The sequence below is a fragment of the Hippoglossus stenolepis genome, chromosome 19 (assembly GCF_022539355.2).
Source record: "Hippoglossus stenolepis isolate QCI-W04-F060 chromosome 19, HSTE1.2, whole genome shotgun sequence".
NCBI classification, from domain to species: Eukaryota; Metazoa; Chordata; class Actinopteri; order Pleuronectiformes; family Pleuronectidae; genus Hippoglossus; species Hippoglossus stenolepis.
The window spans coordinates 4,119,126-4,143,211 of NC_061501.1; the positions used below are offsets into that span (position 1 = coordinate 4,119,126).

The 24,086-nt window shown below is 45.0% G+C and overlaps 1 protein-coding gene and 1 non-coding gene across 3 annotated transcripts; both read left to right on the top strand.

Annotated features, from left to right (window-relative positions):
- Nucleotides 1-124: 124 nt before the first annotated feature.
- On the top strand, nucleotides 125-21,260 carry jcada (junctional cadherin 5 associated a). 2 transcript variants are annotated; one of them, XM_035142777.2, is made up of 5 exons: nucleotides 125-261; nucleotides 9,888-10,427; nucleotides 12,549-13,478; nucleotides 14,244-17,869; nucleotides 18,970-21,260. In XM_035142777.2, exons 2-5 carry the CDS (start codon nucleotides 10,054-10,056, stop codon nucleotides 19,002-19,004), a joined length of 4,965 nt encoding a protein of 1,654 aa, XP_034998668.2. In that variant the 5' UTR covers nucleotides 125-261; nucleotides 9,888-10,053; the 3' UTR covers nucleotides 19,005-21,260. The 2 variants fall into 2 exon arrangements, with proteins under 2 accessions (XP_034998668.2, XP_034998670.2); XM_035142779.2 differs by lacking the exon at nucleotides 125-261 and adding an exon at nucleotides 395-588.
- Nucleotides 21,261-23,950: 2,690 nt separating this feature from the next.
- On the top strand, nucleotides 23,951-24,022 carry trnag-ucc. The gene has a single exon. It is a non-coding gene; the product is annotated as a tRNA-Gly (tRNA).
- Nucleotides 24,023-24,086: the final 64 nt, after the last annotated feature.

Here is a 24,086-nt window from a genome sequence, read left to right on the forward strand (position 1 = left end):
TTAGGATTAAGTACAAATCACAGGCAAATGTTTCCATGTTCCTCCAGCATGTGTGTGCAGAGTGCGTTGAGACGCTGAGTGTGAAGTGACCTTCTGTGTGAGCAGCATCCAGCTGCCTCCCCGCTGGAGAGGAGGGCAGCCTCCTCACTGCCGAGTGAGCACAGGGGCTGTTCCCTCAGCAGATCTCAGCTCAGTCCGTCCACAGCAGCGGCCGGGAGGACCACTGGAGACTAGGCGGCCCCGCAACCCCGCATTTCACAGGTAAAGAAAAAAGTGGCTTCTGCTCGAGCCATACGCAGCGCGTTGTTTCAGTGTTTTTAATTTGACGACACATGCTGAGGAGACGAGCTGCTGTGAGTGTGTGTGTGTGCGCGCGCGCGCGTGTGTGTGTGCGTGTGGGGCAGACAGCGGCTGGGATCTTGCGCTCCAACATTTTCCAGCGGCTCCCTCACTCAACTCTCAGCCGAGCCGCAGCAGCTCCTCCGCCGCGCGCTCCTCTCCCGTGTCCGGCTCGTCCCTGCCTCCTCCGCCCGGGACCAGAGGATCGAGGACGGCACCGTGGCACTTTCCGGACGCGACGTGCAGAAGGTGAAGCCGTGGGAGGATGGCGGTCTGTTATTTACCTTTCCTCCCTCTCTAAGTTGAAGCGTGTGTGCGGCTGCCACAGTTTTGCGGACGCGCTCTCCTGTCAGCTGAAGGTTAAAGATTGCTGATGGAGCTAGCCGGGCTAGCGTTAGCGCCGCTGTGCCGCTGTCTGAGCTGCGGGGGAGAGAGAGGCCAAACTCCGTCCAAATCACGCAGTTTTATGCGTCCTAGCTGACGAGAGGGGATCTGGATGGAGAGGAACACAAATTAAGCACTCGAGCGAAATACTGTGGTCATAGCTTGTTTTCGGTTTGCTTTCTGCGTTACTCCAAACATCTATTAATTACTCTTATAGAATTTCAACTTGTAGAATATTGTTTTCCTGAGTGCTGTTCCATCCACGGTGAGCTGTGATGGGAGACATTTAGCAGCAAGAGTTATAAAACAGTGTTGTCATTGAAATGCAGTCTCTGTAGTGGGTCATTTATACGCCGAATTTAACCGAGGACCTCTGTTGATCAATAGAAGGTGTTAGGTCTTGTGAAAACAGCCCCGCACCTGGATTGCATTGAAGCGAGACTTTAAACAGGCAGATGTTTAAAGGAATTCCTGTTTGCTTTCCCCCCCTCCTGCATCTGTGAGCTGCGCGCATCGGGGGCTACGGGCTAGAAATGCTACCACAGCAACCTGCATGGGAACCAGCGGGGCGAGCATGATGCCCAGCCTGTCAGTCAGTTCGTACCGACATGATGATGATGATGATGGTGGTGATGGTGATGATGAGAATCGGGTCCAGAGACGCGTGTAGCCCTCGATTCTGCACGGATGCTCGGGAACGCCAAATGGCAATGTAAATGAGCTGCGAACAGCCTGTGGCAAATGGTCTGCCAAGTTCAGGTCGCTGTGATGTTTGCATGCTGTCACTTTGTCACACCTGCAGCATGTTTGCACGATGATGGCTGCTGCTGCTGCTTGACCTCTCTTCTCCTCTCCCCCCCCACACGCTGCCTCCTGCACGCACCGCCTTGTTTTATAACCTTGCATGGATCCACTGTCACAGCAGCCATCCTCCTGCTGTCACTCGGCTGAAATTGGTAAATGTTATGTGCTCAGATTTACGTTGGGACTATTGGATGCTGACCTTAAAGAGGTTTTTATGGTGTAGTTACATTTTATAGCCCATACAGCCCTCAATGGATGGAACACTTGCCACTGCTCTTCATACCTCACATTTTGTCACAGGGATTTCAGTTGCTTAATGGCTTTAATTCGAGATCTTGCACGTACATTGCCGCTTGTCGGTTAGGGACCTCCAGAGGAGAGACTGTCAAAGAGCTGATCGCTTCAAGATAATGTTATTACCGAGTTATCACAATGTTGTTGCAGCGAACAAACCTCCACCTATGAAGTAATCCGACTCACTGTTATTAGCACTGTTCTCTCATGCCCTCAGGTATGATTATTCTAGGTAGAGTTGTTTATTGTATTTATGGAAGTACTGTTAACGCTGCCCAGGAGTGAGCCGTTCCCTCTCGCCAAGACCTTTCATAGCTCAGTGAGCTTACATCAGATACTGTCAGTAAATGTCAGCATATGGACGTTTTCTAGACAGAGTGGGCCGGATTTGTGGATACCAGAAGCTGACGAATAAATGAAAAAAAACATACTGCAAAAAAAGAGTCCAGATCAGCAGCAGCTAAAATGCAGTTTGAGCAGAAAAGAGTGAGAGAAATCTTAAGTGTGTGTGGGCGCATGTGCGTTATGTGGTGGGTCTGTCACACATCCTTGAGATTGAGATGGTGTGTGAACGCAAGGCCCCTGCTAGATGCCCTGAGGGGGGGCGGAGTGTGGTGGGACGGGGAGCGTATTAGGAAGGGAAGCAGCTCATTAATTCCTTCCAGCAGCCGAGGAAAGGGTTGGTCAGCGAAACTGGAGGGGCCCTCCACAGCTATGAAATGAGTCACACCAGTTTTACTTTCAGGAGTGGTCCGAACAGAGAGCGATAAGTACGGGCTGGGATTACTTCCTGGTGCTGCAGCCAGTCTGGTTATCCTAGGGCTAGATTTCCCCTTTCCACTATTGCGTGTGTGTGTGTGTGTGTGTGTGTGTGTGTGTGTGTGTGTGTGTGTGTGTGTGTGTGTGTGTGTGTGTGTGTGTGTGTGTGTGTGTGTGTGTGTGTGTGTGCACTAGCTGTTCTAACATCTTTCATGGTAGACAGCTCTTTCCTCTTTCCTCTCTCTCTCTCTCTCTCTCTCTCTCTCTCTCTCTCTCTCTCTCTCTCTCTCTCTCTTTCTCTCTCTCTCCCTGTCTGTCAGTCTTGAGCTGTATTTCTAGGCCAGTCACATCAAGAAAATGAGTTTTTCTGCCATTGGGTAGCAGCAGCTGAAGCCTCTGAAAGTCATCTGATGTTTGCCCGGCTACAGGGATCCCCTCGGAGGTGCTGCCTGATGTCACATGTGATGTCAGAGCAGAGGTGACGCAGGCGGGAGGAAGGAGTCTGGTGGGTGAAGCCAGCCAGAAACGTGTGAAAGCTATTGACATCTGCCAGTGCGGCTCTCAGAGCGAGAATACAGAGCACTGAATCGGAGGCATGAAATGACGTGGAAAGCACACCCCGTGCATATATTGTTATGTCCTGCCTGAGTGCTAGCCTGGTGGAAGTCCATATGTTTGGCAGATGGTTGAGCTGCCTGCTTTGTGATTTTATGTTTCTCAATTTTATGCCCATGCAGTGATTAAGCCCTTGAGATAACCCTGACCATTCATTTTCATGTGTTTACATAGCCCTTTTTTCCACATTCGTCAGGCCATCCATCACGACAACACTTCAGTTACATCGTGTGGAAGAGCCCGTTCACCCCACCTGTAATCTGCATCACAGACTGCTGTTGCCGCCTCCCTTCAGCTGTCTGTAAATATCATGCGCTAAATGTGTTTAAGCTTCCTGGTTATAGCATATTCTCTTGTCTATGTTAGGTTGTTTATTACCGTTCCTTCTATAATAAGGAGCAAGAGGCATGCTGGGTCCACATCTGATTAGCAGGAAGCCAGAGTATTGCTAACCCTTTGATCACTGTGTTCCTGGCTAATAAACCATGCCACTGTCATCTCAAGCAATGCTCGGACCTTGACAGACACTAATTACCATGAAGCAGGTTTGGCAGGCTCCGAAGCAGCATGGCCTGGGAATAGTTCAGTGCAGGTGAAGCCTACTGTGTAGCAGCACTGTGCCTCGTTGGATTAGTGCGCTTAATATGCCCCCTCCTTTATGTTTTATTTTCCTCTCACATGAAATGATGATTCTGAAACGCTGGCACGATCTGTGGAGCAAATGCTCAGCCCTGAATCTCCTCTGCACATAATGCATGAATGTTGGATGCGTTCGGTTGAAGAAAATCTCATGACGCCAAATTCCTGCATTTGAGCTAAACTGAGCTAAGCATTCTTTACAATAGAAAATGAGTCCATTGATGTAATTACCTTCACGTCGGCAGTGTCTTATGTGTGCTGTACAGCTTTGCCACATGCGTTAATGAGCCATTAGCTATGCTGCTCCTACGCCACTTGTCATAGAAATGTTTGCACGAAACTCTGATAACGAACGTTGGGCTGCTCAGCTTTTTTGACAGTCTGAAAATGAGTCTGAAACCACGCCACAGTGCTGCAGACTGTGATGTGTTAGAATAGGATGGGATAAAAACAACACCAGCACCCCCGCCCCTCTGGCCCCCCCTCCCACACTCCCACACTCCCACACTCCCACCCCCATCCTGCCTTTGATTTCGCTGCCAGTGGAGTCTGACTGCAATAAGTTTTGGACTGTGGCAATGCAGCGGGAATATCTGAGCAGCCCACATGCTATTGTCTGCAAGCTGCCATTCACAAAAGCAAAACAACTGTTGCCATGGGATGTGCTCAACAAAATAATGCGAGTGGGTGTTTTTTTGGCTAAACCTTTCCACATGAGCTAATTGACTCACAATGCATTGGCCTAGCCTGTTGATGTACTCTCTCCAGCAGGAGGGTGTGGATGCTGGAGAAAGCACATGGGTTGCAACGTGGTGATGGGCTTGTCATGTGCTAGACAGGGACATCTTTTCATTTAAATACATGCCCACCTGTTAGAATTAAATTACAACCTTTGTTTTTGGTTGTTGCAGCAGGATATAATTGGCCTAAATTAGTTGCATGGCTGCTGAGTCCAGTGGGATTTTCCTGATGGATTGCCAGTGTCCAGAGGGCAGAAAGCTCCCCAGATAACATGCCCACACTTTATGTTGCTGAGTTACAGTCTACCTGATGTGCAGAACATTGTGCTTCCTAGAGGTCAGCATGGGTAAAATATGGCTCGAGGTTGCCCGGCTGTTTATTCCTCCGGCCTCAGCCAGAAGCAGGCGTCCAGCTTCTTTTCCCCAGGACAAACAGGAGCTCGCAGAGAGCCTGATTGGAAACATTTGCGACACCGTCGGCTCTCCTCCGTCCTCACAGCTACGCACTTCCTCAGGAAGAGAGGCGGCCCCTCTGCTGGACACAGTGATGTCACATAGATAAACAATCTGCGGCCCGTTGCTGTTTGCTGAATGTGATGGGCTGTCATCCCTGAGAAACCCATGTGCGTGCACAGTCCAAACAGATGCAGGCCAGAGACGAGCCAAGTACACACCCACTCGGGTCAGTTGTTATAGATCCAAGGAACAATGTGGTGGGGAGGTGCGGCTCTTGTGGAATATTTTAGGAAGCAGACTTATCGTCTTTTGGGTTCCAGGCGCTGGCGTTCGAGATTTCTTTTGTAGTGGTGCCTTTATTCTGGAGCCTGTTAAATCCAGATTGTTTTTGTCTGTAGTTCTCCACTTTTAACAGGGATGTGCTATTTTAACACATCTCTGTGTCCTCCTCAGGAACACATTCATCACTGTTGCTCAATTTGTTTTGAGCACAGTGCAGAAACTCTTCACTTCTGGTCATAGTTTCATGGACAATAATGACGTTTCACTGTCTAAAAAGTTTAGTTACGTATGCAGTGGGATTTATTCCGCTGCCTGTAACCCATATAGTTTGGACCATTTTCTAACACTGCAGTTCTGTCCTCCCTGAGGCCTGATGAAGGTCTCTGTCCTGCATTGTCTGCCACCCGTGCTGTCCCTCTGCTTCCCTTCCCGCCTCCCCACCTCTCCACCATGCCCTCATCTCAGTTGGGTCATGAATAAGGAGCTGACACCAAACTGTCAACCTGCAAGCCGTCATGCCCCTGCAGCCTGCCGCTGGTGTAGCCACCAGTGTAAGGGCACGCCCCCCCCCCCCCCAACTCTCACAAAAAATGCTTGTATCCGTTTTAATAAACAAGCCGAGGCCTTGACATGAGTTCACTTGACCTGAAAAGTGGTGGTCTCTGAGGTCTTACATATTTCAGTGCATATTAAATGTAAAAAACGATGATGTTACAGTAGCAGTGTACAGTGACTTATTAGAGAAAATGTGCGGGCTGGTGTGAGGGTCGTCTGTAGGGAAATGCCAGCCCCCATGTGGTTCTGTTTATTTTTAGTTTACTTTGCAGCATATGTTATCCATAAACTTTATCATTAATTTCTCTCTTTGAGCGAGCCGGAGTGTCATTAAAAATAGAGCAGATCTGCACTTTTTTCTTTCTTCTTCCCCCCCGGTTGCCAAATTCGAGCGCCTTTAATGCCAGTCTTTTTCACACAAGAAGGCATTGTAACGAAACACAATGTTGTTGTGTTTGCGGGGAATGAAAGCCGACCATTGTTTGATACCACTGCTTGAATCTGAGGTTTTATTTGAAATAAAATGGGTAATTCCATTGCGTAACAGCATTAGCAGTATTTAAACGGAGCTTGTCATGGGAAGGAGGGAGTGGGGTTATGTTGGGGGAGGGTTGGGGGGGTTGCTGAGGGAGGGCAGGTCACTTTTACGGGATGTAACTCCTTACTTTTACTGGTGATGGAGATAATCCTCATTTGGTGATGACACCAAGAGCAACTGACTGAGATTAAGGATTTAGCTCGATTAGACAGCATATGGATATTCAGATAAGACAGGTTATCTGCTAATATCATAACAAAAGGGAATTATCATATTAATAAATAATAACCCTTTACCTAAGCCTCACTTAATTAAGCCTCTGCCTGGTTGGAGGGATAAGCCTCAGCTACAGGAAGGAAAGGGTATGATACCACTCTCTGATCCCAAAGCTTGAAATGAGTTCCTGTAACGGGATACCTGGTGGTGCTTCTTAATTTAAAGTACAGACGAAAATGTTTACACTTCAGAGAAATGTTCATGTTGGTCATGTGAGTTTAAGTGAATAATCTGAAGTGTCAAATGGCAACAAAACGACCATATTGGATTGCATTTTGCTGCCATTTACAGTATGTCAGAATCACAGTGTGAGTTATTGACCATAGTCACTGGCCTGTTTCCCAGCACAAGTTCAACTGAAGTTCATGAAGAATTGTGTTCCTTTGCTCATCTTGAAGAAAATGAAGCAGAGAAAACCCTTTTTCTGGATCGCAATGACATTGTTGACAAGAACGTCCCAACCAGACTCAGGACTGAAGCCTCTCCTTGAGGAGATTATGCAAAAACACAAATGGAAAGAGTTAAACTCAACAAAAATATGAACTGGGCAGGCGCCAAGAGTCAATCCTCCAAAACTAACAGGTTTAAGGTTTTAAATTAAAAAAGATAATCGTATTAGAGAGCCAGACATACAAAGGGAGCGGCATTTCACGGTCTTGGATCCTGTTAATCACCTAGTAGGCTATCCTACGGTTCAGGTACAAGGAGGACTATAGCAAAGGGAGGGAGCAGGGAGGAAGGAGACACGGGTAGTGATGCTGCCCTCTGAGTCAGGGCTCCATTTATAGAATTTTTTTTTTTTTCATCTCTATGGCGCTATCATGGCTAAACAAATGCCAAGAAGCTAAACAAATGCTAATCTGTTTGCTGCTGAATACATTTCCCTCTGTCTCGGCCGTCTGTTTTCCAGAGCCGAAAACAAAAGCAATTTGACTCGTGCCATTAAACAATCATAGTGGGATTGGCTTTTAAACTGTCTGAACAGCGTTTGATTCTGGCAACAAGTCCCACACTGCTGCTCCTGAATGCCATTTCTTATTAAGGACAGCCAGGTTTGTTGGCAGTCTGTTTCGCTGGAGAGTATTGAATGAGTGGGCTGCAGCAGCATCTGTCCTGTTGACAAGGCAGCAAGCGTGACTTCATCAAGGGCATTACATCATGAGCAGATGCACCCTGGGTGTCATCATTCACTTCCTCATCGGTTCGTGACGCTACTTGTAGTCTTTTTTTGGGGGCAGGAAGCAAATGTCATAATACTTTTTAACCTTTGCAGTCTGTGCAGATTACCCGCTTTGTGTTTGTGGTGTCCCTCTCCAGCTGTTCTATTTTCAAGCTCGGTTTAAACACTTAAAAATAATGGGATTTAACAGACAGGGCTACAGCTATCTGTTATCGATTAGTGTGCAGACGGTGTAGTCTACACAGTGTCAGAAAATAGCCTCTCACATTTACCCAGTGCCCAAAATAACTCCTTCACATCACTTGTCACGTCTGAACAAGAGTCGAAAAACACTAAGACATTCAATTCACTGTCTATTTGTCTGTCTGTCTGTGGAATGCTCAAGAACTGTTCATCTTATCGCCTTGACATTTGGCATTTGTTTTGTTAAGGGCCCGTGGGAAGTGCAGTCAAATTTGGTGCAATTTGGAAACATGACGCGTTTAACAATAAAATCTGAATAAACAGGTGACTCACACTCTGTAGCAGCGGCGGCTGGGAGTCAACAGCGTAATTGATTTTGTCAATCATCAATCAATCAATCAAATTTAATTTGTATAGCCCATATTCACAAATTACAATTTGTCTCATAGGGGTTAACAATGAACGTCATCCTCCGTCCTTAACCCTCAACAAGAGTAAGGAAAAACTACCAGAAAAACAACCATAGGAACCTCAGAGAGAGCCACATGTGACGGATCCCACTCCCAGGACGGACAGAAGTGCAGCAGATGCCACGTGTAGCAGAACACATCAACAAACTTACAATATTTACAACATTGATTCATGACAACAGCACATTCACAATATTGGCATCAGCGAGTTTCTCTGAACCTTGAATAAACAGGTGAGCGGCTCTTTGTGCAGCAGCAGTGGAGCAGCCACTGACTGAATCCAGCAGCCAGTCTGCACTTGCTGCGGTTCAATTACTGCAGGTCACTTTAACAGTTTCAGAAAGAAAGCTGCAACCAGAGTAACCTCAGGCCAAGCTAACAGCCAATTCCACACAGGCAGGTTTAGAACAGGCACTGCACTCGTCATTAACATTTTGAAAATCACCAATATTCATATTTGAAAAAGAGGAGCAATTGAAATTTTAATAAAAAAATGACTTGACAACTTAAGTAAAAATGGAATTAATAGAGTAATATGTCAGAATGTTTTTCTGTCAGTCGAATACTTTGCTAATTGTTTATGGAAACACACCATAAAGGAAGGCATGGAGCGTGTGAAATCATATACGCATCTTTTAACAATTCCATACTTTGTGATCAATTTTAAGTTCTATTACTTTCAAAGGGCTGTGTGAATACACCTAACCTAATCCAACCCAGAGATATATTTAGAGGACAGCTGAAAAAAAATGTCTTCATCCTTTTAGACTTTAACCGTAACATCCTTTTTGAAGGAGTAGAGATGTAAAAAGAGACAATGCAGAGGTGAGCAGAGAGGAATACAATCCCCTAGTTGGCTCACTGATGTAAAATGTGAGTAGCGGTTGGCTGCTAACAGCCACTGTATGGAAGTCTCCAGGGAGCCCAGTGTAAACAGTGGCATTTTGTGCTTTCACTGCAGCACCAGCAGCCTTCTGAAAGTCTTGCTGCCGCCAACGATCATGTTATCGTGGTTTGTTATTTAAGAGTGCATGTTCTACCTCCCAGTCCGACTTAGTTCTGGACGGGTTTAGGTGCTGGTGATCTCCGAGTGAGTTCGGAAGAAGGTTGTTGCTAGGAGGACTGGAGAAGAAGAGGAGGCAGGCAAAGGCTGCTGGTGAAGGCGGGTGATCTTGGTTTTGTCGTGCATGGCAGCTCAGAATTTGGGTCCGGGGATCTCTTTTTGTTTTCGTCCTCTCAACTGTCCACACGGGTTGGGACCCTTGACAAAAGCTGGACACGGGTAGAAGGGATAATGGTTTTACCGTCACCTCCTATTTTCTGTCTCTCTTCTTGTCTCTTCATGTCATTCCCCCTTTTTCTTTTTTTCCCAGCAATGGCCTCAGCTGCGCAGCTGTGCCGGTGATCCTGCCGCTGCACGTAGGGAAGAAGCAGAGACGCCTTGACAACCGACCTACCTTCCTCTCCACAAAAAAGAAAAAAAAAAGAGAGAGAGAGAGGGGAAAAAATATAACCACACCAGCATAAACAAATGCGACCATGTACAGCGTGGAGGACCTCCTCATCTCTCATGGATACAAGCTGCCCAAGCATACCACCACCCCCTCCTCCACCCCTACCCCAGCCCCCGCGTCCTCGTCCCGCCAGGCGTCTTCATCCTCACCGCCGTCCTACAGCAAACACCACGAAATCCTGGAGAACAGGCCCGGCCCCAGGACAGTGAACGGCTATGAAAGGGGGCCCGGGGCACCCTACGGGAACGGTGGTGGAACCAGGCAGCCCCAACCGTACAGCAGCGGCTGCACCAACAACAACAATGAGCCCAGGGACAGGAGCCAGCCCAGGCGGGAGGCTGAGAGCCGGAGCCACATTGACACCTACTCTTTGGGAGAATCGCTGACCTCGGACAGTGGGTAAGACACAGTACCTTGAGATCAGTAATGCACTCCTGTCTGCATGCCCTGTCCTGATTATGGCTTGCCCTCACACTTCTTTGATTGATTGGTAGAGTTTTGAATTGTTACGGTGCCTAATTGGAGCACGTGAATGAAAATGAAGCTTGTCAAGGAGTTTTCCATGAGGATTTCACATCATAACATTAATTGAAGTGCTTAACACTGCCGCTCAGTCCCTTCCGCCATCTCGTCCTCACTTTTATCTTTCCCCTTGTGTGTCTTCCTTTTCCCAGTCAGGTCTTGAGGAGGGGAAGAGTGAGAGGGGATAATGTGTGCTGGAGTCTTAATCTGCCACATGGGACCTTGGAGTTGTATTTAAAATAGCTTTTAGGAAAAACCTATGTGACCCATTTGAGCATGCCCAGTCTTACACATGCAGGTTGCCAGGTTTGTTGGCATAACCCCTTCCAGATTCTACCCCCATACATGACCCACATTCCTAGCTGGCTTCCACTTCCACTCAAAGGCTTTACACCTACTTATATAATGCATTGACCATCAATAATACAAGATCCGTGTAGGGTCTATTTAAATATGAATATGGAGAATAGGCTATATTTAGCTTCGTCTGGAGTTATGTAATTGAAACCCTCTCGGATAAGGACCGCATGATATTTCCAGAGATGTCGCCTGTCTGCAGCCAATCTGTTTTTTCCTAAAACCAGGATTGTTTAGTTTGCCTATTTGCACCAATTCTGGGGGTTAGTGTGCTGTAACTGAGACAAAGTCAATACAGCTGTTCCAATGTCCACACAATTAGGCAGCCTTGTCAGATATTTTTTTCCCCCTGTTTTCCTTATATTTTGTTTGGCCGACTTTCCTTTTTCCCCCTAATCCCTTTTCGCCACCAGCCAGTGACAGAGAATCTGAAAATAGTCCAATGACCTTGAATAGTGTGTTAGTGTTTTATTCTTTCACTTTTTGGTTTTATTCTATTGAGATGAGTAATCCTCATTTTTCATGTCGCTGCTCCACCAGTGCCATTAGAGCTTTCTGTTGGGAATGTCGGAATTGCTAAGACATATGTTCTGCAATTTCAGTCTGTTGTTTGTTCATCCTCCTTTTTTTCTCCTCTTATCCAAACCCGGTTTGCCCGGCAGCCGTAGTGTTGATAAGAAACAGGCCTAATGTAGAGCTCGGATTGAGAAGTGCAACTTAGACCCAATTAGACTAATGACGGTAACTCATCTTACATGAGATGCCCTCAGATTTAGTAAATTTGGCATGGCTACCCCCCCCTCTCCCCCAGCAAGCATCTCTGGCCAGTGATGACTATGGACGGAAATGTCAAGGACGTTCAGTGGCCTCGGCCTCGCGGGTGTGTACACATGTGCTTGCGTCTTGTTTCCGTTGTCAGTCAGTCAGTCACTCCACAAATAGACTGAAATGATCAACCATTGCATCTTGTTGTAGCCCATCAGTTCTGCCGTCAAACATCATCTGCCATCCACACCATAGTGTAGCGGGAGCTTTCCTTTCTCTGGTTTGGTGAGACGCTACTTAGTTTCTCAGAGCTTAAGCTAAAGAACAGAGCAATAGAAAGGCTGTCAATGAAACGTCCTCTAAATTGTTGATCTGTCTTGGAGGACATCTGGGACTAGCAGCCACTGTGTGTCATTGTGTAATCTGTTCATTATGCTCCATAGAATATCACAATTACCAGGCACTGGCGTGCTACTCGTGGTCATCTGTCGCCATCTAGTGGGATATGAATTCAGTGTTTTAATCTATCCAAATGACAGCGCAAAAACAATTTCTCATTTTCCCTTTATCACGACCTGATGGTATTTAATGGCCCGGAACAGCTGCTTGTCAATATTTTTAATTATTTTATTGTTTGAATAATTAGAAATGCTCATAGCCTCACTCGAATGATTGTGAGTGTGTGTAGCCCAGTCGAGTGTCAGCATGTTTTTCAGAATGGGGGTTTTGGACATTCACAGAAATTGTTTGACGCAGCTCCTCTATTTCAACTTCAAAAAGGTGTAGGAGTAAAGGGATCAAGATGCTGTTTAACCTCTGACAAACAATTCACTGAAACATACCAGTGCTTTACATCTACTTTATGCTTCCTCTCAGGTTCTGTGATGGCACCAGAGGTCCACAGCCACAGGCAAAGGACGTGGCCTACTGGAGGAGAAGAGGCCAGGACTTTACTGTGCTGTTGGATTACGCTAACTTCAGAGATCCCCACGGAGGAGGACAGGGGGGTTACAGCAGGCCAGAGGGGCCACAGCAGGCTAGGGGCCAAGAGATGTCTGCAGAGGAGCGTCAGAGGGCGGCTCAGGAGAGGCAGCGCTGGGCAGCCCAGGCTCAGGTTCAGGCACAGGCCCAAGCTCAGGCCCGCTGTAGAGAGAGGGATGCGGCTCTCCATCACTGGAAGATAGCGAGTGAGAGGAAATGCCAGAGCTTGGGGACAGATGAGTGGCGTCCAGCCGTGAACTTTGGCCGCCAGCTGTCACAGAGTGAGGGTGAGCGTTGGGCACAGGAGCAGCAGCGTCTCCATGCCAGGACTCCGGAAGGCATGGTAGTCCACCCCAGGACCAAAGCCAAATCCCAATCCCTGCCGAGGATGTTGCAGCCTGAGAGCCTGCAATATGTCGAAATAGCCTCATCTGGCCAGGAACTGTATAGGCGGGTCAATGGCCAACCAGTGTCACACCATGACCTTTACAGGACCCCCCGCTGGCAGGAGAACGGCAGGCCGGCTAGTGCTAACCAACTCTCAATGACACCAAAGCCCCGCTTCACTCGACCCCCCAGACCACCCTCCTATGAGATGCACCAGCAGATCAGGGGAAGCTGTGAGGTGTTGTCTGGGAGAGACTCTGTCATTCCCCAGTCCAGGGACAGAACACCGCTTCCCATATCAAGGACAGGTGACCCCCAGCTGGACTATTTTGCACAGGACTCTGGACCTCCAGGATACATCCCTCCGCCATCCTATAAAAGAGCCCCTATAATGGCAGGGGGGCACCGGGGGTATGGTGACATTGCTGTTGACTACAGGTAAATTATCATTTTTTCTGATTTATCTTTAACTATATATTCAAGAAATCTTTTCACTTTACATGACACTATTATCTTTTGAATGAATAGACTAACACAAATCATTTTTTGAAGGCTGGAAATTGTAGTAATAATAATAGTGGAGAGAGTTGCAATACATGAAGGAATTTACTTTTACCACTTTTACCAAATATGTCAAGAAATTAGTTTTAAATTATTTGTAATACATTTGTATGTGAAAGGAATATGAACATTAAAATTACAGTTGTTTGTTGGACAATGAACAATAATAATGCATTTTATTTGTATAGTGCTTCGAACAATGCCCATAGGCACTTTACAAGATTACAAAAAACAATCTCTCAGTGTTCATGATCAGTGATGGCACAAGATCTTTGTTGTATTAATGCACTAAAAAGCGTAAAAAAGTGTGAAAAAGCATTATTAAGACTACCTATTTAGATTTTAGGTCCTGCGATTTATGTCTCTGAATGGGTTTTAGAATCTGCATTAACATTGGAGAAGCTACAGTCTTCTCAAATTGCTGTCTGTTCGGTAACAATATTTGTTGATGGCTATCAATGTATCTGTCCAGTGCAATAAAGCTACATTCTCACTCACCAACCAAGCATACAGCAATGTTAGGTTGGCTAACATCACTTTTCACAACCGTTTTTTATAGTTTCCTTTTGTTTTATTCCTTTTTGTCTTGTTGAAGTCAGTGTTGCTGAAATATAACTGGATCTGTGTTGTTTTCAATTCCAGGTACCGAGGGGATGTGTACCAGCAGATACATGTGGCTCCAGATGGATCTCACTGGCTCACCAGACATCCAGTAGGTTCCTGGCCGGATCCCCAGAGAGAGAGGAGCTTGTCCTGCCAGAAGCAGCTTTATCCAGTGTATACTTCCCAGGAGCACCCTGGTGGAGGGGTCCAGTATATCCCCTTTGATGACCCGCGCATCCGCCATTTTTCCTCAGCCCTGGGCGGCAACTCCTTGACGGACGCTGACAAGATCCGCCACATTCGCAATGAGCTTCCCAGCGTCACCGTGTCGGAGCCTGTGTCCGACGACAGTGCCTTTTTGCCCCCACCGTTGGGGCCTTTCATCGCTGCCAAACTGGCCGATGATGCCAACCAGACGTCTTCTAGCGGGTTTGACAATGACAATACCAGGTGGCACAGTGATTTGCACAAAGATACTGTCGATAACTTCCCAGCAACTGACCAAAACTGCAACAACAGATATCCCAAAAACCAACGTCCTCCTCTATCTCCCTCTGCAACCTTCCAGGCCCCATTATCAAGATCTTCTTCCCGCCAGGGGTCCAACTCAGACCAAGTGTTTTCAGAAACCATCACACAGGTGAAGAAAATAGCCCCAGATTCAGGCACAGAGAACAACAGGAACACAAAGAGAAGAGTGAGTGAGACCATCTTCTGTCTTGTGTCTGTCCCTGTTCACACACCAACAAACATTAATAAAGACTTGGCAGCAGATCAGAACAACAATGAGACAATGCCAAGCCTGACTGTCACTAAAACAGAAACCTTTGCTGTAGGCCTCAGAGAGAGCCAAAGCGTTCGGAGCAAGTCTGTGAACGAGATGCCCATCAAATCCCACTACTCTCACTTTCACACCAGCAGCACATCCTCAATGAGGAACTATAAGAGGGCTCCTTTAAGGAAGGAGATAATAGATGCCTGGGCACTCCAAGCCAGAGAAGACAAAGAGTTGTGCTATGCCGGGTCCTGGCCTGGAAATCAGTACCGTAATCAGGAAACACAGACTGGTTCACCATTGACAGTGGTGAAAAGTCCAGAACCCCAGAGTCCGCCTGGGGGACAAGAGCCTGTTCAGTCTGCCTCAGACACAACCACAGACAGTGGTTTGGGGACAGACAGTGGTTGCCCTTATGGTTACCCTATGGCGGGCCAAAAAAACCTTCATCCCTCCAGCAACAGCGCCTTCTCCCGTCCCAGTCTCAGCCCAACACAAGCACCAGTAATGCAACTCTCCCAGCAACCCTTACAGCAGGAGCCGTCCTCCCCATCCAGGGCCCGTGATCAGGGAGACCAGCAGCCATCCTCTCCAAGGAAAAGCAACTCCTGTCCCCCGGACAGTGCAGAGCAAGTGGCCTTTGGACAGTTTCTCTTAAAGCCAGTGAACCGAAGACCGTATGATGCAATTGGTGAACTGGAGTGCATTAATAAGGAGATGGAAGACACAATCAGCAAGAGACCCCAAGTAGGTCAGAGCGCTGATTATCTTGATGGGGTGAATAACAGACTAGACCCCTTTAAAACAGGAGCACATTTCACTGCTGGTCCAGAACCAGGCAGGGAAGCAATCAGTCTTCCACCACTGCACATGGAAAACCCCACAAATTTAAAAGTCAGATCAAAGTCCTTGGCTTCTACCGCTGATCTAGACTGCATGGACATAAGGACTGCATTCTCCAGGCCACAGGCCAACAACATGCCACCAACAAATGAGCTCTCTGTTTTCCCCAACCCAGGCCTAGAAGACAACTGCCTCCTGTCCTCACTATCCCTTCACAACGACTCAACCCCGTTCTATAGACAGGACATCCCAGTCCCTGAAGAGTCCTTGCTGAGGGACGTGGGGCTTACTGTATACACAGAGACCCCTGGCGGCCCTGGGGAGCCAATGCAGCGATCTCTCTCAGTCCCGTCTCCACTCAATCACAAGGAGCTTAGTCAGACAGTGCAGCTCTTGTGGGACAGTAGGGTAGCACTTGTTAAAAATGGTGATTGCCCCAAGCACAATTCAAATAAAGAGCATCAAGCTGAAGTGGACACACAGAGAAAAGCTAAATCAGACAGTGTTCCACTATGCAGGGGTGATGTGAATTTAAGAATCTGTAGAAGCAGGAGCGAAAGCAGCAGATCACCCAAGAAAGAATGCTCCTCACATATCACAAGGCTGAGCAGGGAGGTTTCCTTTGTGTTCAATGACAATACGGAGAGATACGCCATCTCTGAGCCTATCTCCTATAAGAATGAGTCAACAATAGCCGATAAGCATCTGGAGAACTTACTGATTCAGGAGAAGGCCAATTCTTTGCCTGCAGAGGACCTCAGCAACCTGTATGAGGTCAAATGTGCAAAAGGTATTCCCGAGAATGAGTCCATTGAGCAGAGGGCAGCACGGATCCTGGGTATAGCTGTTCCAGTGGAGGCCTTGGGAGTGGCAGACAAACAGTCTGAGGACAACCAGGATGAAACTGACGCCACAGTGACCGAGGAACCACTAAGTCCAAGTGAAGAGGCAAAGCAGGTGATAGGAGAGTGTGAGCAAGTCAAAGAGGAGTCCCTGATGGTTCATGGGGCAGAGACAGAGGAGGTGAAGGAGACAGGATTAGGGTTAGACCAAGAGGAAGAGAATGAACAAAAGCACAGCAATGACCACAGTGATGGTGGTGAACACAACCAGGATCCTGAGACTCAGTCAACCGCAGCTCTGGACCTGCCTGAGTTTCCCCCCAGTAAGCTTACCCTATCCCTGCCTGTCACACCAAACGAGAAGCTAGCACAGAGCATGTGTAATGTGGAGAAGAAGGGGCGAGGTGGGGCATGCAAACTAATCGAATCCCTGCAAGATAAGCTCAACACTTCTGCTTCTTCATCTGCTACATCTCTGAGCAGATCGACCACAGACAGAATGACACGCCTGAAAGAGCTGGACTCAGTGTCCCGAATAAGACGCCTCAGTCTCAAAGGTTCTGAGTCTGGAGGAGATATTGTTTTGGAGGAGAAAAGGGTAGACACAGAGGAGAGCGAGGTTCAAGAAGAGGCAAAGGAGGAAGTTGAGGAGAAGCAAGAAGAAGAGGAGGAAAAAAAACTGGAGGAAGCAGGAAGGGAGGAGGTAGAAAACTCAGATAAACATGAAAATGCACATGAAACACGTGACAAGTCAGGAGACCCTGAAGACGTCGGTGAGCCTAAAGGGGAAATGAAAGAAAGGATATGTAATGAAGAGCAAAGACAAGAAGAGGAGGGAGGAGAAATCAATGTTGAGATTGCACTGAAAGTAGACAATAAAAGGAGTAGAGAAGTCGATGTTGAATTAAAAACAGAAGAGTCTGAAGGAGAGGTGGAGCTGAAAATTGTGGAGGTGGATATAGAGAAGCCTTTGGAGAAAGTGAGAGACGGACAGAATGCAGAGGAGGTCAGGAAAGCTGAATCGACACAAAACGCAGAGAGGCAAAAGTTGCCCAAACCAAAGCAGCGCACCAAGCTGCAGAAGCCCCCTCTGCTTCCTAAACCACGCAGTGTTCCCAAGAGAGAGATAACGCTGCCACTCAGCTTCAGCTCTGGGATCTGTGGCCCCTCGAACATTGAGGATGAGGAGATGCATCCTGTCTCAGGTGGGTACCAAAGAATTAGGAGATAAATGATTTGATATGCTTATTTTGACTTCAAAGTCAAGACATACATGATACATATGATACTTATTTGAACTATTTGCAAACAGCTTTACTGATTTTGATACTTTTTTTCCGCAATTTTTTTCATAGCTAGGCTAGCTGCTTAGCTTACTATACTTTGCATGCACACATGAGTGCACTAACCTTTCATCCGAGGCTTCGTATTAACATCCATCCCGAGAGATCCGATGTCTCTGTGCGTTGGAATGAGCGAGCAAGCAAGAAAAAGGGGAAGAGAGAGAGAGGAGTCATAGCGGTTGAATGAATCTCGTTTAGCTGCATGTGCTGTGAAGATAGATTTGACCGATGGAAGTATCGGCCATGTGGTGATCATTGTTGATAATGTGGTGGTGGCCACAAACAATTAAACATATGGACATTGAGAAGAGTTCAAATACATTTGTGAAACTGTGTGATTGGATCCCTCAGGACAGATGTTGACACCAGATCCTTCTCAGATCTGGTGTTAACAGCTGTTCTGAGTGATCCATCACAAGTGGTGTTAAGCTCTAAGTAAAGGTGTGAACACATTGAGGAGGCATTTGAGATCCAATCAGAGACCAGATTGGGAGGTGGTTGTGTGACCAAATTATTTCAGCTGTGTGAATGCAAATGGGTTCTGTGCCACATATGGAGGACCACCTACTCGGCTTACATCCGCTGACCTGCTCCAGTTTCATAATGAACCAACAGCACCAACTTCTCTTTTCTTCGTTTCCTTTTTTCAAATGAGTAAAATCTTATACTGTACTGTAAATATCGTATTGTAAAGCCATGCACTGCACATTAATGAGCTTTAAGAAGTGTTTTTAGACATGTTTCAGAACAGCCTGGGTAACTGTTACCCTTACCTAACTCACAGACAGATTGTCATAGCTTTTTTCATATGAAGCAAATAACTGCATTCAGTGTAAATGTTGGACTTTTCCTTCAAGGTCCACCTTAGTGAGAGAGAGATAACTTGGCTCTGACACTCTGACTCTACGACTTATCTTTAATGGTGTTGTCTAATTTTTTTCTTTTCTCTATTTTCTCATCAGACGCCTACGACCCCAGTCGGGTGGAGAGAGTGTAACCTCTGACACTTCCCTTCACCACTGGGGAAACCTGTCTTTCTCAAGTTAACAGCTTTTTCCAACAACAAAGGCTTTCATCTCACCTCATGGCTTTGTCTGCTGTGACCCCTCCAATACTGTTACGCATTACTTCTCACGGAACTGACTGTCCTGGTGCTGCGAGAGCATTTTTTTCAACAGCCAAATAAAGGCACCACTGGTGCCAATTCTCCAGGCCTTTTCAACCTTGTCATCATCGTCCTTCCATTCACTCCACCTCCCGAAAAGGTTTATTTGCTCAAGCAGGCGGACTTCCTCCTTTTGAATTTGTTTTATTTTGCTTTTGGAAAAATGCGTGTCATTATTCCCATTCTGCACTTGGGCTCCTTCGATTGCTCGGGTGTTGAAATATGAATGTAAAAGTGCTTCTGCTCTGCAAACAAAGGAAATGTAACAGTGAAAATAAACAAGAAGGCAACAGTATTGCATTACAATCAGTATTAACCTACGCCAAATGTAAATAAGAAAGAGTTATTAGATTTTATTAAGAATATAAAAAATCAGTTTAAGACATTTAATTGCCGAAGAAATGTATATTTTCTTATCTATGTTAAGAAACGACTAGATTTTTGGAAGTGTTGTCTTTGGGTGTGTTACTAATAATGAAACCCCCTGCTCTTTATTCTTATACTTGTGTGATAGAGAATGTACTCAGAGAGCCGGGATTGCAATGAGAAACACTGTGGTCGTTGAATAGATTCACTCAAGAGCAATATAGATGTTGTGTTCGGGCGTCTGTGACATGATTTGAGAGGTAAGTCTCCATTTGAAGGAGCTGATCTTATTTAAAGGTTTGCTTTGAAGCCCTACCTTTTGGTACAAGTGTTAGATTCGCACTGCTGAGATTATTGGCTTTATGTCACCAGCGAGCACCTGATAATCTCCTCAAATACTCGGAGATTACACTCGCAGGGATTCGCGCTCGCACGCTCAGCGGTGCCATCAGCGATCTCAACATGTATCAGAAACGTCTGATTTAAGTGTTATTTTTGTTGATCCTCATACTGTTCAAAGAGAAAAAATCTATATTTTGTGGCATTTACAGAAGTCTATATTTAACCGTGGGGATTCCTTTGTTCATATCTTAGTTTCAGAAGTGCTTTTCTTGCAGGAAACGATAGATGTAGCTATATTGATCGCAGTGTGCCTTGTACACACTGTTTCTGTGGAGAACTTCATCCGTGTGTCACACATCATGTGTTGTCCGTTTACAAATCCTAATTTAAACTGGACATCGATGATTCATTTAACTTTCACCAACTAAAGAGACATTTGGAGTTGTTTAGGCAATAATAATAAATATTAAGCTGAAGGTGCTTAGTATTGACGCTGTACAGAACATAGCTGTTGGAATATTACAGTATCTGAACATGATAAATAATTTAATGTTGACATATCAGTGCTTTATAAGTTGTGGGCATAAATGGCAATTGGTTTACACTCACGTCACTTATGGGGTAGCAATACAAGTAATTAAAAAAAAACATACCAAACAGAACTTTGTGCTATGCATTGGACATCACCATTCACTGGGTTTAATACCAACATTCAAAGCGTAAACTGGAAGTGGTTTTGCTCGTTCGACCCTGTCACTCTCTGATCCAGCTGTATATGATGTTGAACCTGTCGGATGTGGCTGTAGACACGTGCATGGAAGTGGCTCGAACTCGGCTTCACCAGTGGAGGCTCGGTCTGAGGTTTCGTCTTTTGTCCTGTTACCCACCCAGTACCCGTACCTCTGTGTTCCAGGTCGCGTGTTATCTGGCTCGTAGGTCTTTTTTGTACTGCAATTCTTTGTAACATAATATAGACGATTGGTGCACATCTTGCTTTGATATTTTCTATTTTCATACAGAAGTATGTACAGCTTCTTTTGTATGCGCGGCATCTTTCATTTTCTTTTTTCGTGCATGAAGTGCGTAAGACGTCACAGAGAGAGAGAGGGTGTATTTGCATATAATTGCATTTGGTACTATATAGTCTATCCAATAAACGAGTGTTATATTTCATATAATGTATATTTTATTTTCAAAGGTTAAGCTACATATTTAAACAGAACAAGGTATTTTTAGATTTATTGTGAAAAGGGAACTGTTTTTGAAGGCACAACATTTGTCTATATTTGCTATGATCATTAAAATGGTCGTAAATAGAGACAAGTTTGTGCTGTTGTACAGTACTGCAGACTATTCATAAATAAAAGTCTTTGCATGAAACATGTTGCCTCTGATTTTCTTCCACTCATTATTATGATTTGTTTTTTAATGCAATGACAAAGGACTGTTATGCAAGAAGAAGAATGGTAAAAATAAAGGCCAACTATATTCTGTTTTTGTTGGGAAATCTTCTTGTAACCATGGTTGTGTTAACATGTTCGGGTGATGTGTCCTGTTACCTTCGAGTTCCCATTTACTTAAGTGAAAATACAGATAAATAAGTTTCAAGGGAAGGTTTTTAATTTGAACATGTTTTGAATGAAAATATCAATATATGCAGGTAAGAAAACACTTTTAACAACAAATGTTCAAAATAGACAAATAATTTGACAAAAACATACTTAAGTAATAGTACAGCATTCAACTTCTCCATTTGAGTAAAAGTAAGTACTTGCTTTAAAACATACTTGAAGAATTTAAAGTAAAAGTACTTGCTGAGTGTAATCTATCCCTAATGCAACAGTCGACTACTTCATTATAAGTGTTGGTGGTGGATTTTAGGTGAGTGCTGCTGCTGGTTTAATTTAGTTTTAAAATATTTTAAAAAATGGGAACATGTAATACAATGCATTGTAAAAATGTAGTGGAGTAAACACTGAAAACAACCCCAAAATAAATCTACTTAAGTAGAGTACAAATCATGGTACAAATACAAGTTTACTAAAGTACTGTAAAAAAGTACATGTACTTTGTTACATCCCACCACTGCCACCAAGTACAGAGCACCAAGCTGTGTGTAAAACTCTGTAGAATGTGTCCCATGTGAGCAGAATATAAACTCAAACAATCGATTCGAGCTTGACATTTAATTTTAGACCCTGCAAGAAATTAGTTTAAGGGAAACCTATTCTGGAACTCAGTCAATTTTTTCCCCCAAAACATTTTTACTTGATCAAATTATACAACCCCTTCGAAGTGTAGTGAACCTGGAATCTCTGGGACCTCTGTGACTGGCCCATGTTGCCCTGCTGCAACTGTATACTAGTCTCAATATGAAGTCCAGAGTCAGAGAAATATACCAATGTATAACCTACAATGCTGCATTTAACAGAACAACTATTATAATAAACGTAAGCTGTACAATAACTACCCAAAGAAAGCATTTGATTAAAGAAGATTATTCAACTGAGCGAGCGAGCATTAAATCCCAGTTTAAATCGATGAGTAAAACATTCCCATGGAAAGAAACAAGCTCTGTGTGACGTCCAAGAAAAGAGCTGCAATTTATTGTGGTTTACATCAAATACCGTAGTAGGATGAATGAATATATATACATAATACATTTTATGAATTCAATTATAATTCAAATCACAGGAGCCTTCTAAAGATGGATGACTGTATTTTCTGCTGCTCCTGGCTGCGTCCCAGCACTTGAGTGCATCAAAAAAATTAAGGATTACTTTGAATGGCTCGATGCTGACGCTCACTGGAGCTGTAATTTAACTTTTCATTTACATTAAAGTACAATTACCTCTATATTTTATTCCAATCTAGTCCATGTATCGTTGATTAGTGACTTTACCTAAGCCGTCTTTTTCACTCTGTTCAGTACAAATGTACACTGCAGTAAATCCTCTGTCTGACCGCTGGTTATCAACAGAAATGCTGCACTAGTACTGAACAATGGTTGCAGTACGTTTTGTGATGTAGTGATGCAGTACCTGAATAGAAGAGCACAGTCATCTTCTGCATATTAACCCAGTGTTTTACATATCAAGCAGTAAGTCAGGCATTTTATATGAAATCAAATATATAATGTGAAATACAGAATTGGTTAAAAGTTGCAATAGTGGTAATATTAATCAACTTAAATGGCCATAGATAGACAAGGAGCCTACTGCCACCTTTTGGCTTATTCAAGTATTGTCACAGAGGACCACTGAACATGAACACCAATCCAATGTTACTACAGACTGCACGCACGCACACACACACACACACACACACACACACACACACACACACACACACACACACACACACACACACACCCCACACACACACAATTTTCCCTTTTTAACTGCAATAATAATTTCTGCCTGTGCAATTCATGGTGAATGTGCAATCTGTTTCACTGCACATAATCTCACTCTGTACTTGTAGGAATAGGACTGTTGCAGCAGGCAGGTTGTTTGTTTCATGTGTTCCCTTTTGCACTTCCACGTGGTAGGAAACAGTTTGGTTCTGCAGGAGGTGAATTGTTGAAAAGTGAACACAGAGACAGTATAGTGTTATGGTCATCATGCTGGTTTTACTCTTTACCATGAATTTTTACACATGTGGGCTCACAAGTAGAAGGATCATTCCACCATGCCAGTACAGTCCCACAGGAAAACCTCTAACAAGTATCCTGACCATTCATATTCAGCCTCTGGTAATGTGATGTAAGACTAAGAGCAACATCTGCTGCAGAAAAAAGGTCATTTTAAATGTTATACAGTGAGCTAGCTCTGAAAATAAAACATGAACTTGTAGAGACAATGGGTGTTTTAGAAAAACAAGGCTTAGTGTTACGTGCTTGCTTCTCTTCTCTTCTCTTCTCTTCTCTTCTCTTCTCTTCTCTTCTCTTTTCTCTTCTCTTCTCTTCTCTTCTCTTCTCTTCTCTTCTCTTCTCTTCTCTTCTCTTCTCTTCTCTTCTCTTCTCTTCTCTTCTCCTGTTTTTATTTTGAGGGATTTTATATGCAGATGTGGCGATGGTGGTATAGTGGTGAGCATAGCTGCCTTCCAAGCAGTTGACCTGGGTTCGATTCCCAGCCATCGCAGATTTATGTGTATTAATATGCCAAAACACCTCCTTCTGTTCAGTGGGTCCCTCATAAACCCCCA

Coding starts and splice junctions, on each gene's coding strand:
- jcada (XM_035142777.2), top strand. CDS start 10,054: ATGTACAGCGTGGAGGACCTCCTCATCTCTCATGGATACAAGCTGCCC. Junction 13,479..14,243: donor GACATTGCTGTTGACTACAG/GTAAATTATCAT, acceptor TTTCAATTCCAG/GTACCGAGGGGATGTGTACC. Junction 17,870..18,969: donor GGAGATGCATCCTGTCTCAG/GTGGGTACCAAA, acceptor TTTTCTCATCAG/ACGCCTACGACCCCAGTCGG.